We start from the raw sequence: 24703 nt of genomic DNA on the forward strand, positions 1-24703 counted from the left end.
CACAACTTTGAACTCTTCAGGAGCTCCACATGTTGTTCCAGCAGACCTCTGAGCAGCGCGTGCCGGTCAGGTCTGAACAGCCGCTGCTGTCACAAGAAAGTGGTTGACCTGTCAAGCAGGAGGCGGCTTATATTCAGGGCCAACTTTATTACGCCTTCTTTTCTCCATAAGGCCCGACAGCGGGGACTATTTTCAGTACAGCGGTACAGCGACACCCGGAGGTCATGTGCGGTCCGGCACCAGGACCACCTGTACTGGAAAAGAGAAGGTACAGCCAGAGGCAATGAAAGAAAATAAATTAAGCTCTGCAGACAGTGGAGAAAATTACTGAAGAAGGAAATGAGGGGTTTTGTAAAAGTAAAGGAGGATATGGATGCTGGAGAAAAAAAGAACCAAGACAAGGGGTGATGTTTAAATAGAAAAAAGGATGATGAAAGATGGAGTTTAAATAAAAAGGGAAAGATGATGTAACACTTACTGTGGAGCATAAGACTGCTCCGTTCCAGTTTTAGTATTAACTCTTCAGTTAATGTCCGACACCCTGAGAGTCCACAGGTGAGGCATGTTGGATAGGCATCATAGATGTCATACCAGGCTGCTGATAGTTAATATTATCAGTATTTGACTAGCTGACCACAGGTCAAATGCAGCTTGCCAGCAATGGTGTTTAAGCATCTAGAGGCCCATTTAAAGAGCTAATGTGGCATCCTACACCCGAAACATGGCTGAGAAAATCTAATCGATATCAGCTCATGTTTTGAGAGGGATGCAGTTACCTAAAATAGCCTTTTACAACTCTAGTGCCTAAAAGCACCAAAGTTTAATTATACAAGCTTTAAGGGGTGTCCATGTAGAAACACGCAAGCAGCAATGCGTGGGGGGGGAAAATACATTTTTTCGTTTTTACTCTGTCATATATGATGATGTGAAAGCTCTACTCTCTTTTGTGTAGCTGCTGTAGAAGCTTTTTTATTCCCTGCATCGTCCACAGCTATGGAAAAGCGTGTGCTACACCTCCTGCGTTGTATTACAGATAACTTGTCAACAAATACGCCCACTTAAAAACAAATGTTCTCACACTTTTGTCATATTTACATTTATTTTTCAATAAGCACTTGTGAAATGCACAAAAAGTACCTGACCTTTGATTATGTAAACAAACATCATGAAAGACAAATTAGTTAGTTTTTTTTTTTGTTCATTCTGATTATTTTAACAGCATTTACTAACTCTCCTAACCTTGATAAAAACATAAAAGAGCAGAAAGGAGAGGAGTGTGTCAGCGTCCTGTTAGAGCATCTTTACTTCATCCAAATATGGTTGGTTGACTGGAAGAATATATCTGTTTAGTGCTCCAGAACCTCGAAAATTTATCTCTGTCAATGAGTTTCTAAAGTGCAGTTGTGGAGAAGCACCACAAGGTGGAGCTTCCTTTGTTATCGTTGAGATTTGTACACAGACATTGCTAGTTGTTTGGTTGCCAGTGGTTACCAAAGCCCACACGGAACAGAAAGCTTCTTAACACTGTAAATAAACCCAAAGTGTTCTGAAGGGTCTGCTTGAGGTGAATTTTGAAACATGAAAGACTATTGTTTAATTTAACACAACAGCAGGGTTCGATTCAAATTTGAAAACTAAGGCCATAAATGTGACAGGTATCAATGGTTTTCATAAATCGAGTAAATATACAGTTTATATCTCAGAAATAGAATAAAAACAAAACAGGCACAACAGAGGTGATGAATTCAAAGTCAGCTTGAACACAAGGAATAAGGGGCTACACTCCTGGTCCCTCCGAGTCCCATCATGTCTTGCTGCCACTGGCTTGGTGAACATTTGTTACCACGGTGGCCACAGCTGAGAGAGGTGTGGAGTACACGGACGCCATGCTCTGCAGACCAGTTACCAGGCAGCGCCAGCTGAAGCGTAGTGCTTTCCCCACATTCTGCAACAGACCAGAGAAGAAGAACATTAGTGCTTTAATTTTGTTTTTTCTGTACCCACCACGGGTATTAAGGTCAATTACAACTAGATTAAAAACTATCTTGTAATATACAGGAACTGTCTCTAGCATTGGTCTTTGTCAGCTTGGGCAGTTTTTTTTTTTTTTTTTTTAGCCACAGCTTGCCGTTGTTGAAGTTGTATAATGAGTAATACTAGTTTATGGTCATTTCCTGTTTTGTTGTACTCGTTATGCTAATGCAGATGCATATTGTTCATCAGCAAACATGTGCAAAGACCACTATGAGGGTAAAAGTTGCACCTTTTTTTTTTTTTAAATGTGTTGCCTACTGAAGCAAAATTAGTAGTGCTGAACCAAATATGTAAACAAAGCAGCTATTTATTTCATATTTACCCAGCACAACAAAGGCTCAGTTGTTGTGTTGGGTAAATACTAAAGGCGGTGGCTTTGTGACCTGTAGATTAGAATAGAGTTTATATATTTGGAATATGGATTTTACTGCAGGACTGACCAGCTACATGATGACATAACAGAAGTAGTGGCTGGAAATGTTTAGAAGGAGAGAAAGATACTGAGCGAGACAATTTGATGCAACATGTCGTTACATTTCAAGGAGGTGGATACCAGGTTAAGTTGCAAGGTTTATAGATTTAAGACAGGGGCAAAAATCCCCTTTATCTCTGCTATTGATAGAGAAGAACAGAACAGGCAAAAAAGGTTCGCGTCTGGTGAGAAAGGACAATGAACAAATGGGATTAAGAAAGGGAAGGGTGTGGAGCATAAGAACAGAAAGCTACTCTGTTCCAGTTTTAGTATCAACTCTTCAGTTATTACCAAACAACCTCAGCTCCGTAAACCATCATCATACTGAGTTGTTGTCTATTATTGTTTGACTGACAAACCACAGACCTACAGATTTATAAAAGAAGAACTTCATTTCAGCTGATGAGATATTTTCAAGTTATTTCTCTGCTTAACACTGGTAGTTCTCTTCCCATAGATGTCCATTACTTTATATTACAATGAAAAATTTGTCCCTAGTTTGTGAAAATGTTAAGGTTCAGAGGGTAAAACATTTTCCACAATATTTGAGATATATACATTTATAAATTTATCGAAATTGAAATTTTGTGGTTTTGCTGGGACGTCAACTTTCTGCTTTACTGTCTGCAAAATATAACAAACTTTCAGTTCAGTTCAATTCAATTTTATTCACATAGCGCCAAATCACAACCATTCTTGCCTGAAGGCACTTCATATTGTAAGGTAAACCCTAAAATAATACAGAGAAAAGCCCAACAATCAGATGACCCCCTATGAGCAAGCATGTGGCAACAGTGGGAAGGAAAAACTTTTTAATAGTAAGAAGCTTTAATTACACTGCTCATTGCAGCTTAACTAAGGGCTCACCTGACACAGCCCTAACTAAATGCTTTAGCAAAAAGTAACGTTTTAATCTAAATTATAAAAGTAGAGATAGTGTTTGTCTCCCAAATCCAAACTTAAAGATGGTTCCACAGAAGAGGGGCCGGAAAGCTGAAGGCTCTACTTTTAAATGCTCTACAAAGAACAATAAGCCTGCAGTCTGAGAGCAAAGTGCTCTATTTTGGTGATACCACGCTATGAGGTCATTAAGAGAAGATGGTGATTATTGAAGACCTTGTATGTGAGGAGCAGGATCTTGAACAGTAGTCTCAGTGCAGCATTTTGGATCTGTTGATAACTTCTCTGAGGTTTTGGGACATCCTGATAATAACGAATTACAGCTGTCTAGCCGAGAAGTAATAAATGCTTGAACTAGTTCTTTTATCACCAGGAGGCAACGTTTAACTTGTGAGATGTTTCCAGACATTAACAGTAACATTCTTTAATATTGGTGAAAAATGTCTTTTTAGCCTTACTCAAAGCCAGTGTAAAACACAGATAACCTCTGAGTTTGGTAATAAAGCGGAAGTGCCCTAAACCTGCATTCTGCATGGTAGCCACTAGGGGGTAACCACTGTAGTTGCAAAAAGATATAGAATAGAATGCCTTTATTGTCACTCTACAGATGTACAATGAGATACAGAGCATCTCCTACACAGTGCAAACATGTGGGAGAATAAAGGTGGTGAGATGCACAGTTTCTGCAGCTCTATATACATATGAACAGTATTTAGAAAAGAAAAAACATAAATAAAATGTATAAATATACAAATCTGGGAAAACAAAATAAAAAAGATAAATAAGTAAACAAATAGTGTTGTGTATTTACAGTGTAGGTTATTGCGTGTAAAATTAAGTATTGCACAGTGGTTATGGTAGTTGTGTAGTCTGTTTATAGAGGGAAGTCCTTGGGATGGGGGTGGTACTGTGTTGTCAGTGCGTGTGGGAGTTCAGGGTGATTATGGCTTTTGGGAAGAAACTATTTTTGAGTCTGTCTTTGAGTCTTTTGGTCCTTAAGAAATTCATATGCTCCTCGGCTCTGACCTCTATATCGTAAACACTTTCCTGCTGAGATAATGAACTAGGTCAATCCTTTCAGGTCCTATTTTGTCAATTTTGGTCATTCAAAGAATTTGAAAGGAGGATTTACCAGGATATGCTCACTGACTGTAATGTCATGAGTACAAAGTGGTAATAATGAAAGTACAGCCTGGCCCAACTTCAACTTCTTTAGATGGTTTTAGTAAATTTTGGAGAGTTTTAGACTCTTTTTAAATAAATAAAGAGGATGTGAAAATAATGAATCTAATGACTGCTTGTGGTCCTCTGCTTCAGTGTGGACTCAATAGTGTTATTTATCATTTCAACTCTTCATTCTGAGGCTGAATGAAGGTGTTTGTGATAGTAAAAGTTCTGTTTTACAACTTCCATGTTTGTCTGTTCTCAGAGGGATACAATCATCACAGCACATTATTTTGGGGGCCAAAGGCCAGAACTGTGTAGTGACGCTGAAAAGTCAATAATTAACTGCAGAGAGCTGAGACTAAACACCTTTGCACTGCAGGCAAACAACTCCATGTGTGGTTACTGCCTAAGCTACTTTGTATGATGTCATGTTTTATATAAACTCTTATATATCTTATAAATCTTAAATGTTAATCTTTAATTTTCTTTATTTTTATTTGTACCAGGCTTACTTTAATTCATTTATTCATTTTAAATTCAATTTATTTTGCGTATTCTTATGTACTTTATTTATATTGTACACAGTAGTGAGTAAATGTTTTGAGCCACCCTTCATTTTTTTTATATTTTACTAGGAAAATTGAAAATAGGTGCAGTAATTCATTGAAACATGTAAGTGCTCATGGAAACAGTATAAGAAGCAGAAATGGAGTTTGTACAATTCTAATGAGCTTCAAAGTCAATACTGGGGAGGCCAAACACTGTTAGTGTGTTTATCTCGGTCTCGGTCGTTGTGTCCTTGGGCAAGACACTTCACCCACCGCCTACTGGTGTTGGCCAGAAGGGCCGATGGCGCAATATGGCAGCCTCGCTTCTGTCAGTCTGCCCCAGGGCAGCTGTGGCTACAACTGTAGCTTGCCTCCACCAGTGTGTGAATGTGTGTGTGTGTGAATGGGTGGATGACTGGGTGTGTAAAGCGCTTTGGGATCCCTAGGCAGGACTAGTAAAAGCGCTATACAAATACAGGCCATTTACCATTTACCATTTATCTATCCAGGTATGCTGTTACTGCATTGCCAGTGTGTTTGGGATCATGGTCATGTTGAAAAAAAAAGCTATTGCCAATCACATGCTTTCCAGATGGTACTGCATGGTGGATCAAAGTCTGATACTAATACTAGCTCAAGAGTTCATAATTCCATCAATTTCGACAAAACCACTCTGCCACCACTGTCTGAAATTCATTCCCATGACAGCATAATATAGCAGTCATTTTTAAACTTGGCATTTAATATAATACAATTTTAATTCTCTTTTAATCTGGTATTGAATAATATTTTTGTTCATTTCCTTATTTATATATTTATTTAAAGATACATATTTGTTTTTTTTCCTTTTCTTTTTTGTTTTGTTTGATAGAAGTGATTTAATGAAATTTCAATTACAGTAATACATGTTGTTAATTTTAAATATAGGTTACAAAACTGGTAAAGGTTTCATATAACTCATTTAACTACCTATATCTGGTGAGCTGTTTTTTAGTTCTGTATTTTATTAAGTTAGATCGTTTATTTACATCATAATGCATCATGTTTTTATTTCTATGTAAACTATATGAACTATATGTATTTTCTGAATGTAATTGAACTTGATTGTACTTATTAGTCTTTAACAGTCTGTTCTAAGCCATGATTTCATCAACATGCCACTGCTGTGTAGAGGGATCTTTCATACACAGGTCAAAGGTCATGACTTCTTACCTTTCTGTACTTCTTGCATGTATTTTTCCTTTTCTTTTTCCTCGCCTCTTTCTTCCTCTTCTTCTCCTCTGCAGTCTCCTCTCTCTCTTCATCATCCTCAATCAGAGGTTCATATTTATCTGGCAGGACGCTGAAATAAACCTCCTTGCTGGTTTTCTGCAACTTTCTCCCCACTGAAGAAGCGTCTTCCTCCTCCCTCTCCTGTGCTCCCATCCCTTCCTCTCTGTCGTCTGACTTTCTTCTCCTGCTTTCGGGCAGGGAGACCTTTGGAGCAAGGAGGAGTCAAACTTTATTAGTGGCCCCAAGCTCAGCGCAGACAGGAAACTCTGAGCTTTGACATAAAATCAGGATTAGAAGAAGAATGTGGAGGTTCCTCAGTTTTGAGGCTGAAGTTATCTGAAGTTTTGTGCACAGCAGCGGTTCCTCCCTGTTTGCTTATCTGCTGTTTGTTTTAGGTCAACAAAAAAAAAAAACAGAACAAGAAAAACAGATGAAAGTGTAACATGGCTGAGAGGCAGATTTCTAAATGGGAAAATACTGGAAACACTCCTCTCCTTTGACTACGATGACCTGGATGACTGAGAACCTTCACAGACACACTGGAAACACTGACTTTTGTGAGTTTTATTTTAAGCAATTAAGTAAATAAATAAGAGGAAGGAAAAGGAAGAAAGCTCAAACAGCTGAGCGGACTTCAGTCGTTAGTTTGAAAAACACAAAACATTTCCACTTTATCTCAAAAGGAGATAAACTAAGTGCTCAAATTGAGTAGAAGAAAGTGCTTTATAGTAATCTCAGACAAAACAACTTTTATGGAATTGAAGTCTTAAAGGGAAAAAAAGGCAGATGTACTCAAACATTCATGAAGAACAAGCCCTCCTAGATACATGGACATCACTGTGCACTCTGAAAACCTTTAGCTTGGATCTAAAGAGCTTGGAAAGGAAAGCGTCTGGACTTCTTTACGTTTCTTGAAGACGTTTCACCTCTCATCCAAGAAGCTTCTTCAGTTCTAAGTGCAATTGGTGGAGAGTCCCAGATTTTAAGCCCTATGGGAGTGTCCACAAGAGGGTCATGGACCCCCTATAGATCCTCTACCTAAACACATGAGCCAAGGTGTGAAAGCAGGTTCTGGTCACAATCAGCCAAGGTTTCAGGTGAACCCATAGTGAAACCTAGTCCAACACTATCATTTATGTATTGAGATCTGGGACTCTCCACCGGTTGAGCTTAGAACTGAAGAAGCTTCTCGGATGAGAGGTGAAACATCTTCAAGAAAACTTAAAGAAGTCCAGACGCTTTTCTTTCCAAGCACCTTAGACTACGATGACTGAGTCCCTATACAAACTTTAGCTTGGATATTTCCTGCTTTAGTCTCGATGATAGACTGACCTGATGGAATATAACATGATGTATATTGTCAAATATCATAGCCATCGCACAATGTCAGTAACATTGTGCGATGGCTGCACAACTGCACAACTGAAATACTCGGGTAATATTCATGTTAACTTTTACTGTCTTAATTTTACTTCGGGCTGTAAAGCTTCAGTTATTATAAGTTAACCAATTCAAAATTTTGAGTTAGTTTCTAATCCATGCCAGCAATAAGCTATAGTCCAAATGATGGCACAGAATTTGTTTTGTATTGTTTGTTATGGTACCATTGGTACACGCTATATGGATTCTTTTCTGTTCTTTTTGAGTTACCTGGCTGCCGCTCCAGTCCTTCCTTTTTTTGAGTAAAAGAGGAGGCTGAGGGTGGAGCTAGTTTAAATGCAGAGGCCAATTGAATGGACTTAACCATCTGTTGTGACCACGCAGGGGGGGGAATAGGGTCATTCTTGTATTATGGTTAGCTATTATCTCTGTAGTTTTCACCTTTGGTGTATACAATAGTTCATTCAATTGCTATATAACTGGAGCTGTCTCTCAGTTAGGCAGGTCAGTTTGCAGAGTTATGGTTTGTAAAGTGGTTTTTAAGTAGAAGTTCTTAAGTTGTCCTCTTCTATGGGTCCACTTGGTTCCTAAAATAGCTCATTTTTGTCATTCTGAATTTTTGTAATGATTTTGTCCTTTCTGCAGAATAATAAAATCCTTTTTTTTATGATTACACCTGTATATTCTTTTCTGCTTGGTCTGCTTACACTGTATGTTGTGTTTCATGACTGACCTATTTCTTGCATAGTGTATACTGAATGTGACATATTGTGGTTAATTAGGTGAGTAAGTCTGATAAAGGTGAGAACGTGAGTGTGAATGGTTCTTTCTCTCTCTCTCTCTGTTAGCCCTGCATCAGCGACCTGTCCAGGCCTCTTGCTCTGTGGTAGCTAGACTTAGGTCCTCAGTGACCCTGATAAGGATAAGCGGAAGAGAATGAATGAATGGAAGTTTGATATTTTTCTAATCAACTGCATATAATTATTGTTTGTTACATCTTGGATTAAACATCATGCATATCTTTCCTTCTATATGTTTCCAGGTTTGTAGAGATATCATCCTTTATTTACTTGTTCTTGTAAGTTTTCTTTTTGTCTTTCTAGGCACTAATTTTCACATTTATGACAACACAGTGTGTATTACTCAGATTTATTGACCTGTGTAAGACATGGTTCTGATTGGATATTACTGTCACTGGTTGTTGTCATGTGACCTGTCACACAATGCTTTGGCATGACATGCCATTTCACACAACTTTGTGGTAACAGCTTGTAAATATTTTGGTCTTATATATTATTATATATTAAACCTGCTACATAAAGAATGGGTTGTCCCACTATGGTGTGGAAGACCAGTCTACATGGAATTTATTGCTGGTCACAGGTCAAGTACGATTTTTTGGTTTTATTCTTTTGACCTGACTTGTTGCTCTTGACATGTCTTGATTTATATCTTCACCTGGGACTTGTAGGTTTCAACAAGGAACTTTTTAGCCTTGACTCAGTATTTGATTTTGGGCTGACTTGCATATAACTCTGACTAACCCTAACCTAACCTAACTGTTGGTTTTGATGCTACGTTTGCATTCATACATGCACCTTTGTCTAGTCTTGTGTAGAAAAATCTCAGGTCTGCAGTGAATGTGTGAAAACAGCTTTTGGGATAACCTCTGACACAATAGTGAGGGTAAAACCTCACCAATGTGTCTGACACCTTGTTACTCAGGCTTATTATCATCCACTTATTTTTAGCATGTTCCTCTGATGTTGAAAAAGAGGACATTGATGTGAAGAGCTGTACTCACACAGAAAGCCTGCGGCCCCATGTGTTTACTTTTCTGCTTTGTCTCTTTGTTGTTCCCTGGTGTGGTAATAAGTGGAGCTCTACTGAGCATCAGAGGCCCAGAGGCAGAAGACTGACAGGATTAAGGAAGAAAAACAATATCCCAACATGCCTGAGCTTAAGTCTGGAGGTGCTCTCAAGTAAGACTCTTGGCTTTTCTTAGTTTGTGGGTTTATTAACTGACAGTAATTTAAAACACACACACAAACACATTTACATTTAAAATACCATATTGTACAGTCAAAGGACATAACAGAAAAAAGAAAAGCTACAGTTTGCAGAACGGATTGTAAAGCTTTCAATTCGATTTCAATTCAATTTAATTTATACACCTCAAGGCGACTGTTGTTGTGTCCACCAGAACACCCAAGGTGAAAGGTTGTCCTGGTGGAGTTTTCCTTTTCAGCTCATTTAGTGATTTAGAGATGGTTTTTATCAAATTAGGAGCATGCCTTGTGATTTTGTGAACAAGTAAGCCAGACACAGTTTAGCTGTTTTGGTTCAAGCCTTGTGTTGGTAAGTAGTGTGTAGCTCCAGAGGGCGATGGTCCAACAGTTCATGAAGCAGCCTGAGATCTTGACGACCTTTGACCCTGCATAAATAAAAAGAGGAAGTTAGAAAAGAAGGTGATACTTGTTATCACCAAAATGAGTGTGTTAACACAATGCAACAGTCTTCCAAGGAGTTGATGTCCCAGCAAATTCACTGCAAGGTGAGACCATGTAATGCTCAGACAAAGTGCAAAACACCCAAGAGCTACATTTCAGATTCTACAGGCCTCGGTTAGCATGTTAAATGTTTAAGTTCATGATAGTTTAATTAGAAAAAGGCTGAACAAGTTTGGCTTGTTTGGAAGGGTTGCCAGGAGAAGGTGTCTTTTCTCTAAAAAGAACATGGTAGCAGAGCTTAGGTTATCAAAGTTGCAACTAAATAAACCACAAGACTCCTGGAGAAATGTCTTTTGGACATGCAAGAGCAAAGTGGAGACATTTGACAATAGTGATTTGACATGATGAACTGGACTTGTTTTGCATCCACAGAACCAGGTCATTCACAGCTGATGCTTGGCTGAAATTGGGTCATGCAGCAGGGCAGTGATCCCAAGCACAGCTTCAAATCTACAACAGAATGGCTGAAAAAGAAAAGATTCAAGATGTCGCAATGGTCTGAGTCGAAGTCTAGATCTGAATCTGATTTAAATGTTGTGGTGGGACCTTAAGAGAGCCGTGCGTAAACAAATGCCCACAAGCTTCGATAACTGCATGAAGCACCATTGTAAAAAGCTGCAGTCATGATTGTGTTTCTTGATAATGATGTAAGAAATTGTTAAAGTTATACAGAAAATGATTACTGCGAATTGCTGCAGCTAAAGATGGCTCTTAGAGGTACTGAATCTTCAGGTGTAGATAGTTTTTCATAGGACTGCATAGATTCCACTAGAGCACTCATTAGATTGGCATTATGATAAGAAAAAGACCCCCAGTCAGATCGTAACTCCATATCACATGACCAATTGCCCCACGCCAGTCTCACCACTTTTTAAATTAGAATTATATTTGTAGTTGTAGGAAATCCCCTTTACAAACATAAATTTTTATATTCAATAACCAGCTGATATTTATAAATCATCATGGTAAATAATCAAGCTACAATGAGGCAGACCTAGTAGAAGGCTGTATGGGGCATATTAATTATCTATCATGACTCTGACTAGTGGCCTGCCAACTTCAAATATCTGTAGCTGTAAAGTGTGCAGTCTTTCATCTCCAAAAACATCCTGTAGAAACTTCACACAGCTCAGGTGCTGCCTGTAGACTTGGATTCTGAACAAGATGTCACTGTGTGTGTTCAAAAGATCAGCCTCCTGAGTAACATGGAACAAAGTAAAGACACATTTACAGATTCATGAAACAGACTAAAACCACAGTGTACCTACAGGAAGCTGAAATGAATCAAACTGATGGAAATCTAAAACACGAAGCCGATGATAAAACTCTAAATGACACCAATGGAAACTTGCTGAGCTCTGACCACACTCACACGGTGGCTATTTGAAATGTCATGTCACAGTGTGTTCACAAACGTGACGGCTCTTGACAGGAAGTGGCTGTCCGGTGTGTGTTTTTGTGTGTGTTTTGTGCTGCAGTGTGTGTGTGGAGTGATAACAGGAATTTGGTTTCTGTGGTTTTTATTCGCACAGCCTTTAGTTTCATATCTGTTCACTGACCTGAAACTCTGAGGCGACTGACTCTACAGGAACTGCACCTGACATTTTACTGACTGATCACTAAGATTACAGAAAGGGCCTGGTTAAAGATTTAAGTAAACTTTGAAAGCCCAAATCTTTACAAAAGGACTCTTTTCCATACTTGATTATAAAAAACCCCCACACACAAACAGAGAGAACTTTAGAGCAATTAAAAGACAGCATAGCTAACTCCAATAAAGTCCAGCTTAAAAGTCTAAATTAGTCCTAATTCTAGTCCCATGAAAACATCACAAATCCCTAATCAGGCTAAATACCAGTAAGTCCTGAGTCAATTCCCAAAGACACAAAAGATAAATTGGTATAAAATAAGTACTTGAATGAGGGTAGACGTCCTGCTACATTACTGTTTGATTTAGAGAAGTAAGGTTTAAAAGCTGAATTGTTAATTCTGAAAAACGGGTCAAACAAACTGCAGTCATCAATGTTAAAGCCCAATGTTTTAATCAACCCATTCATCCACCCTCATATCTTATTATGCCAACAACTGAACTGGTTCTTCTGTTTGAACTGATTTGTGTAATTCTGGAATATAAAGAATCACATTATCAGCATATAGCAATAGCTTAAGATGATCAGACTTGTTAATGTACTTATCTAACCAATAATATGTCTTGCTTTGCAGTTTATTTTACTAAGAGACCATCCAGAAGTGTCCCAGTTGTGATGAGTAAAGTAACATTCAAATAGATTTTAACACTTAGCGGATATCTGCGTATGTGTCTTGCTAGCATAAGCTAATAACGTATGACTTCACTTTCCTTAATGGGATCAAAGGGTTCACAATATGTTAAAGTTGGAATTTAAAAATTGGACTTTACAAACCAGTGGCAGACAGTCATTGGTTTGTCCATAAAGTTTAGGGGAATGAAAAGACTTCTGGGTCACAGCAGTCCATTTCAGTAACTCAGATATACTAAAAGGGCCACTACAGCTATGATAACCCTTCTGATTTAAATCATTAAAAAAAAAAAAAGACTTTTTGTTCCTTACATTTGTGTTGGGCAAAGAGACTGTCAGGCTAGTTGATGTCTTGGTGCTCAGACTCAGCTTCTTCTTCCAGAGATAATAAAACTCAACACACTCAGAGAGGGACTTTGTTTGAACCTGAGGATACAAACATCATGGAGATACATCATTACTTGTTACAGACAAACAGCAATTGTAATTTACAAAATTTGTCACTTTTGGTTCACCCACTGGTGGCACTGCAGAAAGACATTAACACTAGTTGGCAGGAACTCACAGTTTTCTGGATGCTACTGAAGTCTTTCTGATGGAGCTGCAGAGATTTCACCAGTGACCTTTTCTCTGCTGCACTCCAGCTCACACCTACAGTATAAATAGGGATATTAATTAAAATGTGCTGTGTTTTTTATATCTGTGAATTTCTGAGTCTGTGGTTAGATGGAACAACAGCTGACCTGTGTGGTGACGGTGGTTGTTGGGTTCAGGAGTCGATAGCAGCTTCTCTACCGTCAGCTGAAAGACATAATAAAGTGATGTCATTTTAGTCATGCCTGACATGGTAAGATTAAGTAGATTTTTATAGTCCCATTAATATTTTTGCTTTTTCAGATATACTTTTTTTAAATAGTTTTTTGGTTTGTGGATTTTGTCTTTTTGGTGTTATTTGAGTCTATTTGGGTCTTTTTTTGTGTGTTTGTTTTGTTTTGTTTTGTTTTACAGTAGCTGTTTGTGTCTTTAAGGTTGTTTTTGCCTCTTTTTGGTGTCCTTGTGGTGGATTTTGTCTGTTTTTTTGTCTCTTGTTTCTTGCCTCTTTGCAGTTGGATTATATGTCTTTGTTGTCACTTTTTTGTCTTAGTAACTGCTTTTTGTGGCTCTCTGATGTTTTTGTCTGTTTGTGGGGATTTTTTTTGTCATTTTGTAGGAGCTTTATGTATCTTGTGGTTGTTTTCTGTCTCGTGGTGTGGTTTTAATTATGTGTATGCGATCATGTTTGTGTCTTTGTGGTAGAATCTAGACTCTGGTGTCTTGTTGTATTTTGTGATTATTTCTATGACTTTGTTGACATTTTTGTGTATTTTTTATTTCTTTGTGGTCTTCTTGTTTCTTTGCAGGGTTTCCAATTACGTTGTTTCTTGTTCTTCCTGAGCATGTTTTATTTTCACCTTCATTGTGATGTTTTTTGAAGCTTTTAGGCTTTTGTTGTGTATCTGAGCATTTTGGTTCACCTGGTGCTGTAGAAAAAAAGGCCCATTCTGTAATCTATTCAGAATGTTGTATTTTTCATGTTAATATTCTAAACAATAATAACACATTTTTATGTAGCCCACACTGAAGAACCAAATAGTCAAAGAGATTTTACCAGAAAGTCTCCTTTGCACTCTGATAAGACTTGGAGAGTGTACTCTGCGCTGGCTCCACCCCCTGGGACCACGCTGGATCGAGCCATCATAAGCAGAGTTTCCACTGTTTGAAAAGTGGTTCCATTTCTAAGATTAGTTCCAAGATCATCTAAAAACAACAGCAAGATTTCTGTGCATTCTATGTGTTTGTGTACCTCTGTGCTGATTGACGGGACGCTCTAGATCATCCCATGGAGTCCACTGTAGCAGTGCATTGTGGGAGTCAGAGTGGGCATATTTTTGGTCTTGAAGCGGTGGGATCTCAGCTTGGAAGCCCCGCCCTAAATTGATCTGCCTGTGATACAGTACCAGGTTACCAGACGATCAGTAGATAGAACAATAACAAAGATCTTTTGGTAAGAAGCAAACATTACGTACGGCTTAACGATTCCTGATGTTAGTGTTCCAGGAGGAAGAAAGGCAGTCTCTTTGGCACCAAGGTCCCTGGCTCCATCTGCCAGTCAGATGCTAACTTTAGCATTGTGTCATGACAATCATCCAATCATACTGCTCATTGTTTGTTTTTTCATCGACTCAGGATGAGCGCGATGCTTTTGTTTTTATCGTAACTGTTGAGTGTTTGGAGGCTGAAATGGGCTAAAATTAGATGGTTATAGATTTCAGGTGCTCGTCAATGCGATTTTATGACTTACTGTGGAGCTGAACAGTCTGCACTCTCTGCTGCCTCCTGGTGGTAAGGGAGCAGTACAACCCTGGCCCCGCCCTCTGAGGACACAGCATGGGTGGAGGGGTGTAGTGACGGGTGCCTTTGTTAGGTGCAGAAGCAACTCTTTTTTCACCATCTTTAATGCCTTTGGCAGCATCTTCCTCATCTTGCGGGCGCATCAGGCTGCGGAAGAGTGCAGTGCTTCCAGTAGCTGGAGGGAGGCGGCTGCTTCTTGTCTGACCACCCCTACTTGCCTTTGACACACTTCGTGATTTCACTGGGACAGATACAGGCAGCACCATGGTGAATGGGCGCTGAACCGATGGGGCAGAGTCCTAAACAAATGTAACAAAGAAATTAATAAATAATCCATCCATCCATAAATATTAAAGACTTACTTTGTATTGTTTTGCATGAAGAGCCCACTAGGGGCAGCCTAGATGACAATGTATAGATGGCAGTGTGGGGACCTGACTCTCTTGTCCCGATAAAATAAATAATTAGATTTCAGAATTATGACTTGGTTAACTTGTTGGTATCTTTTCTATATATGATTTATAGATTTGATTTGTTTCATTTATTTTTTTTAGATGTTACTGAGGACCTTTTTCAAGCATGTAGATGATCTGAATCCACTGTGTGAACGCATGTGACCATTTAATGCTGGCAGGCTCCTGAAGTCACGCTTACACACCATACACAGCAGCCTGTGACACACATATTGGAATCATTGACATTAAAATGTATAAATAAAGATTTAAAACTATAAACATGCTTATTATTGATAGGGATTGGGGTTACCTGGTGTCAAGACTCTCAGCGGTATGCTCTTTTTGCATCTAAAAATTAACAGAAGAAAAATAAAACAACAGAATAAAGGTATGGTGACATTATTATTTATTTCTTGATTGTTTCTAGTTTTAAACACCTACTTTTTTAAAATTAACTTTATATTTTTTTATATAGTTGGTGTCTGTTACTTGACTGTTTTACCCATATTAGTTATAGAGATTTATTTACCTACTGTCTTCAGCAAATTGATATTTACTGTACATACTTCCATATTTACTATAATCTTTAATATAAATTAAATTAGCATAACAACATACCCAGTTCCAGTCTGCATGACTATCATCTCCTCCTTTCCCTCCTTTCCCTCCTCCACACTCCTCTGTCCAGTTCAGCCCAGTAGAGAGGCTCATAGACTGGGCAGCATTCCTGACATGCTGGCCCCGTCTTGGTGTGGACAAGCTGGTCTCAGACGTGCCAGCAGTGTGAAGTAGGCCTGTCAGGTTCTGCATCTGCTCTGTTTGGCTTGAGAGGAGGCGCTGGTGGTACTGACTTGGATCAGAGGTCTGATCACTGTTTATCTGGGTGTGAAAACCTGTTCTTTCCGTCCTGGGGTGCATTTGAGGACTGGGGCTGGAGACTGCTGGGGTTTGGGGGTAATGAGGACTTGGACCAGGAGTTGTGGGGCTACAGAAAGGCTGCGGAGCATTCAGGTAGCCATCCTGGAAAAACTGGGTGCTGGAGAAGTCTTCAGCCGGGTTGAGCTCTGTGGCACTCCACCCTCCCACAGAGAGCCTGTGGGGAGATGGATCAGCTTGATGGGCTCCTGCAGATATGGAGTCCAATGCGGCACACTGAAGTTGGGAAACGGTTGGCTCCAGGTGCCTCCAGCTGTCCTCACCTGGATTAGACGTGTCACTATGTGTGCACACACCACTGAAAAGAAGCGTTTGAGCATCGTAAGATCTATGTGTGTTCTCCAAGGAATCTTCATGTTGAGGTAAACCAGAACTGAACTGGTTCTGGTTCTGAAAATCCAGATGAGCTGAGGTTTGGTTCTGTTTTAGATCAGAAATAGAGAGAGGTTATTGATCAATCTGTGTTCAGGATGAGAGAAAATAGTTCCGTTTCTGTTTTCTTACCTGGTAGGAGAAACTGTTGCCATTAAGAAGGCAGGAAAGTTCAGAGTTGGATTCGCATTTGGCCCAGTTTGAATGATCCAAGTCTGGATCGGGATTCTGGCAGAAGAAGTTGTGCTGAGATGAGGAGAAGAGGTGAGGGGAGGATATCTGTGGCTGCAGTTCAGGATAAAGGGCGTGCTGAGTTGGGGAGAGGAGGTGAGGGGAGGTTATCAGTGGCTGTTGTTCAGGATGAGGGGATGTCACCTGAGCATGGGGTATAAGGTGGGGAGAGGTGACAGGAGGATAAGCAAACTGAGGGGAGGTCAGCTGGGGAGGAGGGAGGTGAGGGGATGGAGTCTGAGGGGAGTTTATCTGAGGCTGATGGAAGAAAGGGGAAGAGGATCCCTGCTGCTGGGGGAAGAGGTGAGGGGACGTAACCTGAAGATGAGGAAATCAATAAATGAGTAAATTGATGAGTAGAAGTTAGTAAGATGATTTTTTTAACAGTAATAATTATTATCTAAATAAGGAAAGAAAAAATAAAAATGATGACCTTGGCGTGTGGAGGATTTCCATGGTTCCTGAATGAGTGGGGGGAGGAGAGGGAAGGTGGGGTCTGGGAGGGGTGGTAGGTGATAGGAGGGGTAGATGATGAAGAATATGTCCAACAGTCAGACATGATGTCATGCGCATGCACACTTGTTTGACCTGAATGTGTGTGTGTTTCTGTGCATGATTGTGGTCAGTAGATGGTGCTTTATCTGGATGGCATCTTCATGAGAATCTGCAGTGATGCAATTGAAGCCTGGTTAGTGACACTCTGGGTTCTGTGCAGAGAATGAATGCAGATGTGTTCTTAGAAAAGATAAGGAAGAGGAAAATTTGCTTACTGTTTTGTGGAAAATCTCAAAAAACTCTATTAGCAAACTCTTTTGATGTCTATTTTTCTGTGAGTGTGTGTGGTCTTATTTTGAGAATATATAATAGAGGTTAAAAAAAAAGATTTAATTCATTTCTTTTGCTTTTTTTACATCTAGATTGTTGTTTATTAGTCACAATATCAATTGAAAACCTTTACTGTTACAGTAGATCTGAATCTGTCTTGATAGGGGTTGTCTGCTGAGTTTGAAATGCAGCTATACTAATGTTCAAAAGTTTTTGGTCAGAATGAAATGTTTCTGTCATTGAAATAAATTTTGAAGTCAAATAACATTAAGTTGAAGTGATAATGAATGATTAATGAGAGTTTGTGTAGGCACACAGACATACTAAAAACCAGATGTGGGGCAACATCTGGTTAGCCTTTATTTAACTGTAAAACAGTCACTGAAAACTGGGCAGTGTTTAGTTTAGTTCAAATTTAGACAAAGATTGATGTGTTTTTGGAGCCCTAATATAGCCTTGAATGTATGATTCCATCCCACAAAGCAAAAACATCAGGAGCAACAACTCAACAACTTTTAAACGTGAGAAGGCATTTCCTCTTTACACTAAAAAGATATCAAGAAAAGAGAAAGGTCTGCCCTTCCATCCATCTTCTTCTTAGTAATAAAGCCTTTCCACACAGTCCAATGCAGTCCTACTGTATTGCAGGTGGTCCTGGCTTACAGTTCCTGATAACTGGCTGACATGGAAGGAAGGAAGTTTATTTCTGATAAATTCTATTTTAAGTAAAGCACTCTTTGCCATATACCTAGAGCCAGTTTCTGGTATATGGGGTCTCATCCGGGATATTCAAACCAGTTGGTAAGGTTAGAGCTTTTGAACTTGCCAGTGGTCAACTTAGCTTGCATTTGCTGAAGCCTAAACTCATTTTAATTGTTTTTCTTGAGCGCCAAGATTGTGAGGAGTTTCACACAAGATGTTGTTGTCTTTGGATGATGACTTAAACTTGTTTTGTACCTTTGATGTTAGAACACAACATTAGTTCTCTATTTGTTTGTTTGTTTGTTTCTCTATTAGTTTGGATAAGCAATGCTAAGACCTTGCAAGATTAAAGTGGTTGAACTCTATAGGACCCATCAGGATAGTTTTTTACTTTAGCAGAGCAGAAAACATGGCTAGTTGAATCATTGGCTAAGTGCCCACCACAAGTATCCATGTAGGGGTTGAGATTTGTTGTGCCTTCACCTTTGCAACTTGTAGACTGTGGCTTATTTGTGTTACTTTACACCACTAACCCACGCAAGCAGACAAATCTTTTAACATTGTAACACCTCCACAAATTCCAACAAGAAAGTCCCCAGTTCATCAACAGATTCAAAGCCCTTGTAGCTGCAAGACATCATTTTCTAAGAGTCTTTACAACAACCTGAAAATGCCCACATAATATGACCACCTTGAGTGAAATTTGGTTCAAATCAGATGTACTAAACACAGCCCAATTTCCAATTACTTTTGGGCTGCACAAATGCTACCTAAATTTGGCACTGAAAACATCATCAGTAGAGGTCCAGTGCTTGGTGGGTATGTACACCCATTTAGATACTCCATGAACTCATTCATCTCTCCCAGAATGGATCTAATAATTTTTTCTGGGTGATATTCTGAGGACCTCAGAAAAAAATGTGACAACTTTGTTTTCCAGCACAAGCCTGATTTTATAGACGTGTATGAAAAATTAGTCTACAGCTCACTTGGTCTCTGAGCTTAGTGAACACTTTTCCAATGAGTTTATATGTCAGTCTTACTTTCAAGTCCACTCCATCAAGTCTTCTTTTCAGTATAATCAAACTTTAAGCTTACTTTGGAAATTATGGTCCAATTAGAATTGCATGTTTCAAGTGAAAATCCTTATTTCTAACTTCTTTGTTGTTATGGTATAGGGCACGTGTTGAGCATTTTAGCTGTTGCCGTCATCAGGTCACACTATAGCTTCCTAATTTTAACAAATATAGCTCTTGTTAAGAAATGCTGCCTCTTCAATGGCTGAAACCCTGTACGAAAAGAAAGTTAGCAGTCAGAAATAACTGTGTTTAAGCACTGTTAGTGTGCGTAGAAAGGCTCTGCTGACCTATACTGTGCAATGGAAGATTCAACTAAACTCAAAGTAGACCTGTCATTACTAAGTAGACCACACGGTGCCTATATGACTAAGTGTGAATGTGTGATAACACTTCTAAGAATTCACACCCAGAGATGATTAAAATTCATCCTTTCTTAAAGTGACACCTCCAAGTTTTACATGAAGGTCAACACCAACATTGTATTTCATTCTTTTTCTTCTGTTTTCACATCTGGATTTTAGTTTTTTTTTTAATGTTTTTTTTTTCAGAAAAGATAATGAAGCCTTTTAAAACATGTACATTTTTATATAGAGACAGAGAGTTTCCACCTTAACTGTAAACCTATGCATCATTTAGAGCGAAAACGTCTATGCTGAAAAGGTTAATGTGACTGATGCACAACAGTAAATATTACAAACGAACAAACGGAAAGTAAAAATCAAGAAGAATGACAGCAAACATTTTGTTTGAAATGCAAAAATGAGCGCTCACCTGAAACATCATCCACTCAGACTGACTGACTCTGACCGTGTGTGTGTGTATGTGTGTGTCAGGATGTGGTCACACTCTCTTCCTCTCTTTGGTCGATTCTTCATACTCTGCGCTTCTTCCTCATGATTACGAGTTTAGAGGCCCGAGGAGACCAACGCGTTCAAAGAAGGAAATGTAAGACACAAAAACTATCAAATGAGAATCTTAAAGAGCGCAAAATATGTGAATAAATGAAGATTTTTCAATCTTAATGCTGACTGAATCGATGTGGTTAACAACTTTATTCTATTACAACAAAGTGGGTAAAATAATTTTATAATCTCAGCAGATGTTGCTGCAGATGTTCGAAACACTTTGTTTTTTGGCGGCTTTGTTGACCATGTTGGTGCTTCCTGAAACGTCTGAGTCCAGATTAAAGAAAGACAGTAAAACTGCACAGATTATTCTAATCTGAAGTTTACTTTGAGAATAATCAAGCACTCAGAACATTTATATTTATATTTTTGCATATGCAATTTTTGTTAATAATGGCATTTAAAAAAAAATATACACGTATATATAGTTCTGTGTTATAAAACAAGACCTCAGTTGTCTGTATTCTACTATCTACGTCTGTGTTAATTAGAGTTAAAGCACATAAAGTACATTTTAATTCGGGAAAATGAAGATAATAAATAAACAGAATACTAAACTTTCGGTGGAACTGTTGTCAGCTATGTTGCAGTGCAGCACGGCCGCTTTCTCAGTGAAGGACTGAGTTCAAGTCAAGTCTCAGGAAAGGCGGAAATACATAAATCTGAACGCTTTGTATTTCCAAAATAAAAGCAGTTATTCAGCTTCTTTCTGTCAGCAATTTTTAAGTGATAGAACATCACGTATAAACACATTTATAAAAGTTTTTTTTTTTAAAGAAATTAGATTTAGATTTCGTAACTATATTAGTTTCCTTGCTACCCTTTTGACAGTTTGTGGCAAGGCTTTTTTTTTTCGCAGTAGGATGCGAAGTCCTTTGTCTTAGTTTTTTGTTACGTGATAAAAGTCAGTCAGATCAAAACTTTCATTTCATAAATGCATTAGTTACATTCAAGTTAGTATTTTCTCTTAATAAAATGTTAAACAGACATAAGTGGAATTTGTGTTCAATTCATGTCTAAACCTGTTAGACCTAATTTTGCTTAATATCTGAGTGTTCCTTAGTTTTACTCTGCGTTTTGTTCTCATTTAGTCGACTAAGAAATTAGTTGCCAGGAACTTCCCTAATATTAAATTATGGAGGACATGCAAATTCATAACCAGTTAAATGAATTATTTTGTGATTGTGTTTTTTTCCTCGTTGTCACAGATATTTAAATTTGTAATTATTGTTTTAAGTTATATATTTATTTATTCAGTTATTTATTTACTATTATTATATATCAATTATGTATTTTTAATTAGTTTTTGTTATGATTATTCATATTGTTTGTTGTTTATTTCGTTGTTCTTGTTGTTTAAGGATAAAACCAAATATATACTGTGACAATAAAATAAGGTGTATAAAAATCTGTGTAAGGCTTTGCGTAGTTTTACTTTGAAAGTTCGAAGCGGAAGTTGGTTGCAGTTCGTGTCCGTACCAGGAGCTCATCTCCGGTCCGGGTCTGCGGAGACCAGCATCCGCTTTCAATCCCGGTAAGCACGGTCTGTGAGTGGCTGTTTGTGCACGTGAAATGACTTACAGCTGCAGCTCGCGTTTTAAAAACAGCGCGAGGAGTTAGTGGTAAGCTAACAGCTACAGGACGTTCGGAGAAGCAGGGGTCTGTGTCGTCAGACGTTACGTTGTACGTCGTGAACGTGGTGCAGTTTAAAAAACAATGATACAAAGTGTCTGTTTATGTTGCTGCTTCTGGTCCTTTATGGTTTTTGTCATTAAAATAACTTTGTTTCCAAATTTAAAAGGAAATGTCTCAAAGTTATTAAAGAAAAAGGTTTAAGAGCTCAATTTCTGCCAAATGACAAGGTTCAAACAGTTAATCAATTACCAGAAATATATTTCATATTCCTTTTCTGAGTAAAATATAAAAAATATTGAGATATTAGTGAAATGTTACAGATGATAGCTATTTTAAGCTAAGTGAGTTTTCCATCAGTTTTTTTATTTTTTGTCCTTCCACCTGAAACGTTGACAATAATATCTATGATGGAAAAAGTGCACACACAAAAAGACAAATTCATTTCCTGTTGCTTTTATTTTGACATTTTAGATGTTCCTGACCTCCTGACATGAAGTGATGTCAGAAAGCACAATGATGTCACAGATCAAAAGGACGTTTTCTCTTTTAAACCAGCGAGCCTGCTCCAGATCCAGCTCCAGCTTCTTCACAGACTCTGACAGTGCAGGATTGGTCCTCCAGTCTCACTCCACCGATGTGTACCAGAATCTGGCTCTGGAGGACTGGATTGACGCCAACGTAGAACTGCAGGGGCGTGGCATCTTGCTGCTATGGAGGAATCGGCCCGCCGTTGTCATCGGGCGCCACCAGAACCCTTGGACCGAGTGCAACCTGCCGGTCATGAGGAGAGCGGGCATCCCTCTGGCTCGCAGGCGGAGCGGCGGTGGGACGGTCTTCCATGACCTGGGCAACCTCAACCTGACCTTTTTCACTTCCAAGAAGGCGTACGATCGGCAGAGGAACCTGAAGGTGGTCACAGACACACTGAGGCGCCTCCGGCCCGGACTGGACGTCCAGGCCACCGACAGGTTTGACATCTTACTAAACGGACGATACAAGATCTCAGGTACGAGGCTAGAGGGAGTGAATCAAAGCACAAGAAAGCAAAAAAGGGAAGAAGATTAATTAATTACAGTAGAAATAAAAGACATACAGACTAATTAATGATAAATGATTTTGAAACCCCTGGTCTACTGTAATCAACACTTCATTGGCAGCACCCAATGGTGGTGGTTATTACAGTGTAGAGAGCTGGAGGGTCTAAAGTCTTCATGTTTGCCTGATGAGCAATAAATAAAGATTATTTATTCCTTCATATTTTTTTATATCTGTTTTTAAATGTTGTTTTAATATATTTTTCTTTATCTGCTCTCAGACTATTAAACACACCGACTCTGCAGCTGGATTAATAAAAACTAAAAGTAGATGTTTCCATGTTTCTGATTGGTCACATGCTGCTAGCTCTTCCTCTTTCATAGCAAATTCAGAATCCAGAATTGTTACTGTGTTTGTTACTGTTCATGTTTGTTGCCTATTCTCTGTTTATTTTTGTGTAGCTTTGATGTTTACATTCATGTTTCTGATTTTTATTTTTTTTTATTTGTTATTTTGTTTACTTTCAGGCACCGCATCCAGACTGAGCAGGAAGTCGTCGTACCATCACTGCACACTGCTTCACTCTGCCGATCGCTCCGCCCTCTCCTCTGTGCTCCGCCCTTCCTGCCCCGGCATCCAAAGCAATGCCACTCCCAGCGTCCCCTCGCCTGTTGCCAACCTCCTAGACCATGCCCCCTCCCTGCAATGGGAGGAGCTCCTGGGTGCTCTGGTGCAGCAGTATAACACAGGTACGGTCTTCCTGCACCCCAAAGGATACGCTCTGTCTGTATTCAAACGTTTCTGCTTTATTTATTTTTGTCTTGTTTCAGAGTTTGGCCTGCACTCTGCGTTGACCGTCATAGACCCAACTAACGAGTCCATGTTTCCTGGTGTCGGTGAGATGGAGATGGAGCTGCGGAGCTGGGACTGGACATTTGGGAAGACGCCTAAGTTCACCATGGAGACGCAGCTGGAGCTGACGAATGAGCAGCCGCCCGCTCGCTGCTCTGCTCGCTTGCAAATGGAGGTGAAGAACGGGCAAATCGAGAGCTGCCACTTGGACGTCCCTGTGGAGTGGGTCCCCGTGCGGCTAAGCAGCGAGCTAAGCAGTGTGCTGATTGGAGAGAGGTTCTGTCCACATCGAGCCGCCGCTGCCTTCAGCGCACTGCTACGCTCAGAGAGCGGGGCAACGCACACACGACTGCACCGCCTGTGTGATGCCATGCTCACTGTGATGGGCTGAGACGAGGCAAATATGAAACACAAGTGAGAGGCTGCAGGCCACATTACAGCCGGTTAAAACCTTAGAAATGGAGGAGATGTCTGTATGTCTGATGGGCAGATCATCTGAGCCAAAAAACTAATCAATTAATAAAGGAAATGATCGTCACAGCTGAGAGGTTTTCCTGGAACAGACATTTACGGACATCTGAGTTTTCATTTTTTACCCTCTTGAGTGAACAGAGCTGCTTTTTCACTTCATTTGAAATGCTTGAAAGGAGCTGCTGTAATTTAGTCACAGCTGTGAAAACTGTTCATGAAAATTCACACAGGTTATTATTTTCTATATTTTAT

The 24703-nt window shown here is 39.2% G+C and overlaps 3 protein-coding genes across 9 annotated transcripts; 1 reads left to right on the forward strand and 2 right to left on the reverse strand.

Annotated features, from left to right (window-relative positions):
* Positions 1 to 131: 131 nt before the first annotated feature.
* On the forward strand, positions 132 to 24520 carry lipt1 (lipoyltransferase 1). 6 transcript variants are annotated; one of them, XM_026157543.2, is made up of 5 exons: positions 132 to 268; positions 9650 to 9755; positions 22565 to 23099; positions 23656 to 23877; positions 23959 to 24520. In XM_026157543.2, exons 3-5 carry the CDS (start codon positions 22592 to 22594, stop codon positions 24369 to 24371), a joined length of 1143 nt encoding a protein of 380 aa, XP_026013328.1. In that variant the 5' UTR covers positions 132 to 268; positions 9650 to 9755; positions 22565 to 22591; the 3' UTR covers positions 24372 to 24520. The 6 variants fall into 6 exon arrangements, with proteins under 6 accessions (XP_026013328.1, XP_080153691.1, XP_080153692.1 ...); XM_080297565.1 differs by lacking the exon at positions 132 to 268 and adding an exon at positions 6669 to 6950; XM_080297566.1 differs by lacking the exons at positions 132 to 268; positions 9650 to 9755 and adding an exon at positions 20392 to 20498.
* On the reverse strand, positions 1081 to 8075 carry LOC113015555 (required for drug-induced death protein 1). Its single transcript, XM_026157565.2, has 3 exons — positions 8044 to 8075; positions 6334 to 6597; positions 1081 to 1945 (listed from the first exon to the last, which is right to left on the reverse strand). Exons 2-3 carry the CDS (start codon positions 6544 to 6546, stop codon positions 1805 to 1807), a joined length of 354 nt encoding a protein of 117 aa, XP_026013350.1. The 5' UTR covers positions 6547 to 6597; positions 8044 to 8075; the 3' UTR covers positions 1081 to 1804.
* On the reverse strand, positions 9770 to 20464 carry LOC113015519 (uncharacterized). 2 transcript variants are annotated; one of them, XM_026157510.2, is made up of 14 exons: positions 20325 to 20464; positions 17381 to 17611; positions 16849 to 17265; positions 16027 to 16764; positions 15719 to 15756; positions 15522 to 15624; positions 14904 to 15252; positions 14629 to 14704; positions 14406 to 14545; positions 14211 to 14314; positions 13306 to 13363; positions 13128 to 13213; positions 12875 to 12988; positions 9770 to 10207 (listed from the first exon to the last, which is right to left on the reverse strand). In XM_026157510.2, the coding sequence occupies exons 2-14, from the start codon at positions 17504 to 17506 to the stop codon at positions 10172 to 10174; spliced, it is 2385 nt and encodes a 794-aa protein (XP_026013295.1). In that variant the 5' UTR covers positions 17507 to 17611; positions 20325 to 20464; the 3' UTR covers positions 9770 to 10171. The 2 variants fall into 2 exon arrangements, with proteins under 2 accessions (XP_026013295.1, XP_026013296.1); XM_026157511.2 differs by having other exon boundaries at positions 17381 to 17654; positions 20325 to 20362.
* Positions 24521 to 24703: the final 183 nt, after the last annotated feature.

This window comes from Astatotilapia calliptera, chromosome 23, assembly GCF_964374335.1.
Source record: "Astatotilapia calliptera chromosome 23, fAstCal68.1, whole genome shotgun sequence".
Lineage (NCBI taxonomy): Eukaryota > Metazoa > Chordata > Actinopteri > Cichliformes > Cichlidae > Astatotilapia > Astatotilapia calliptera.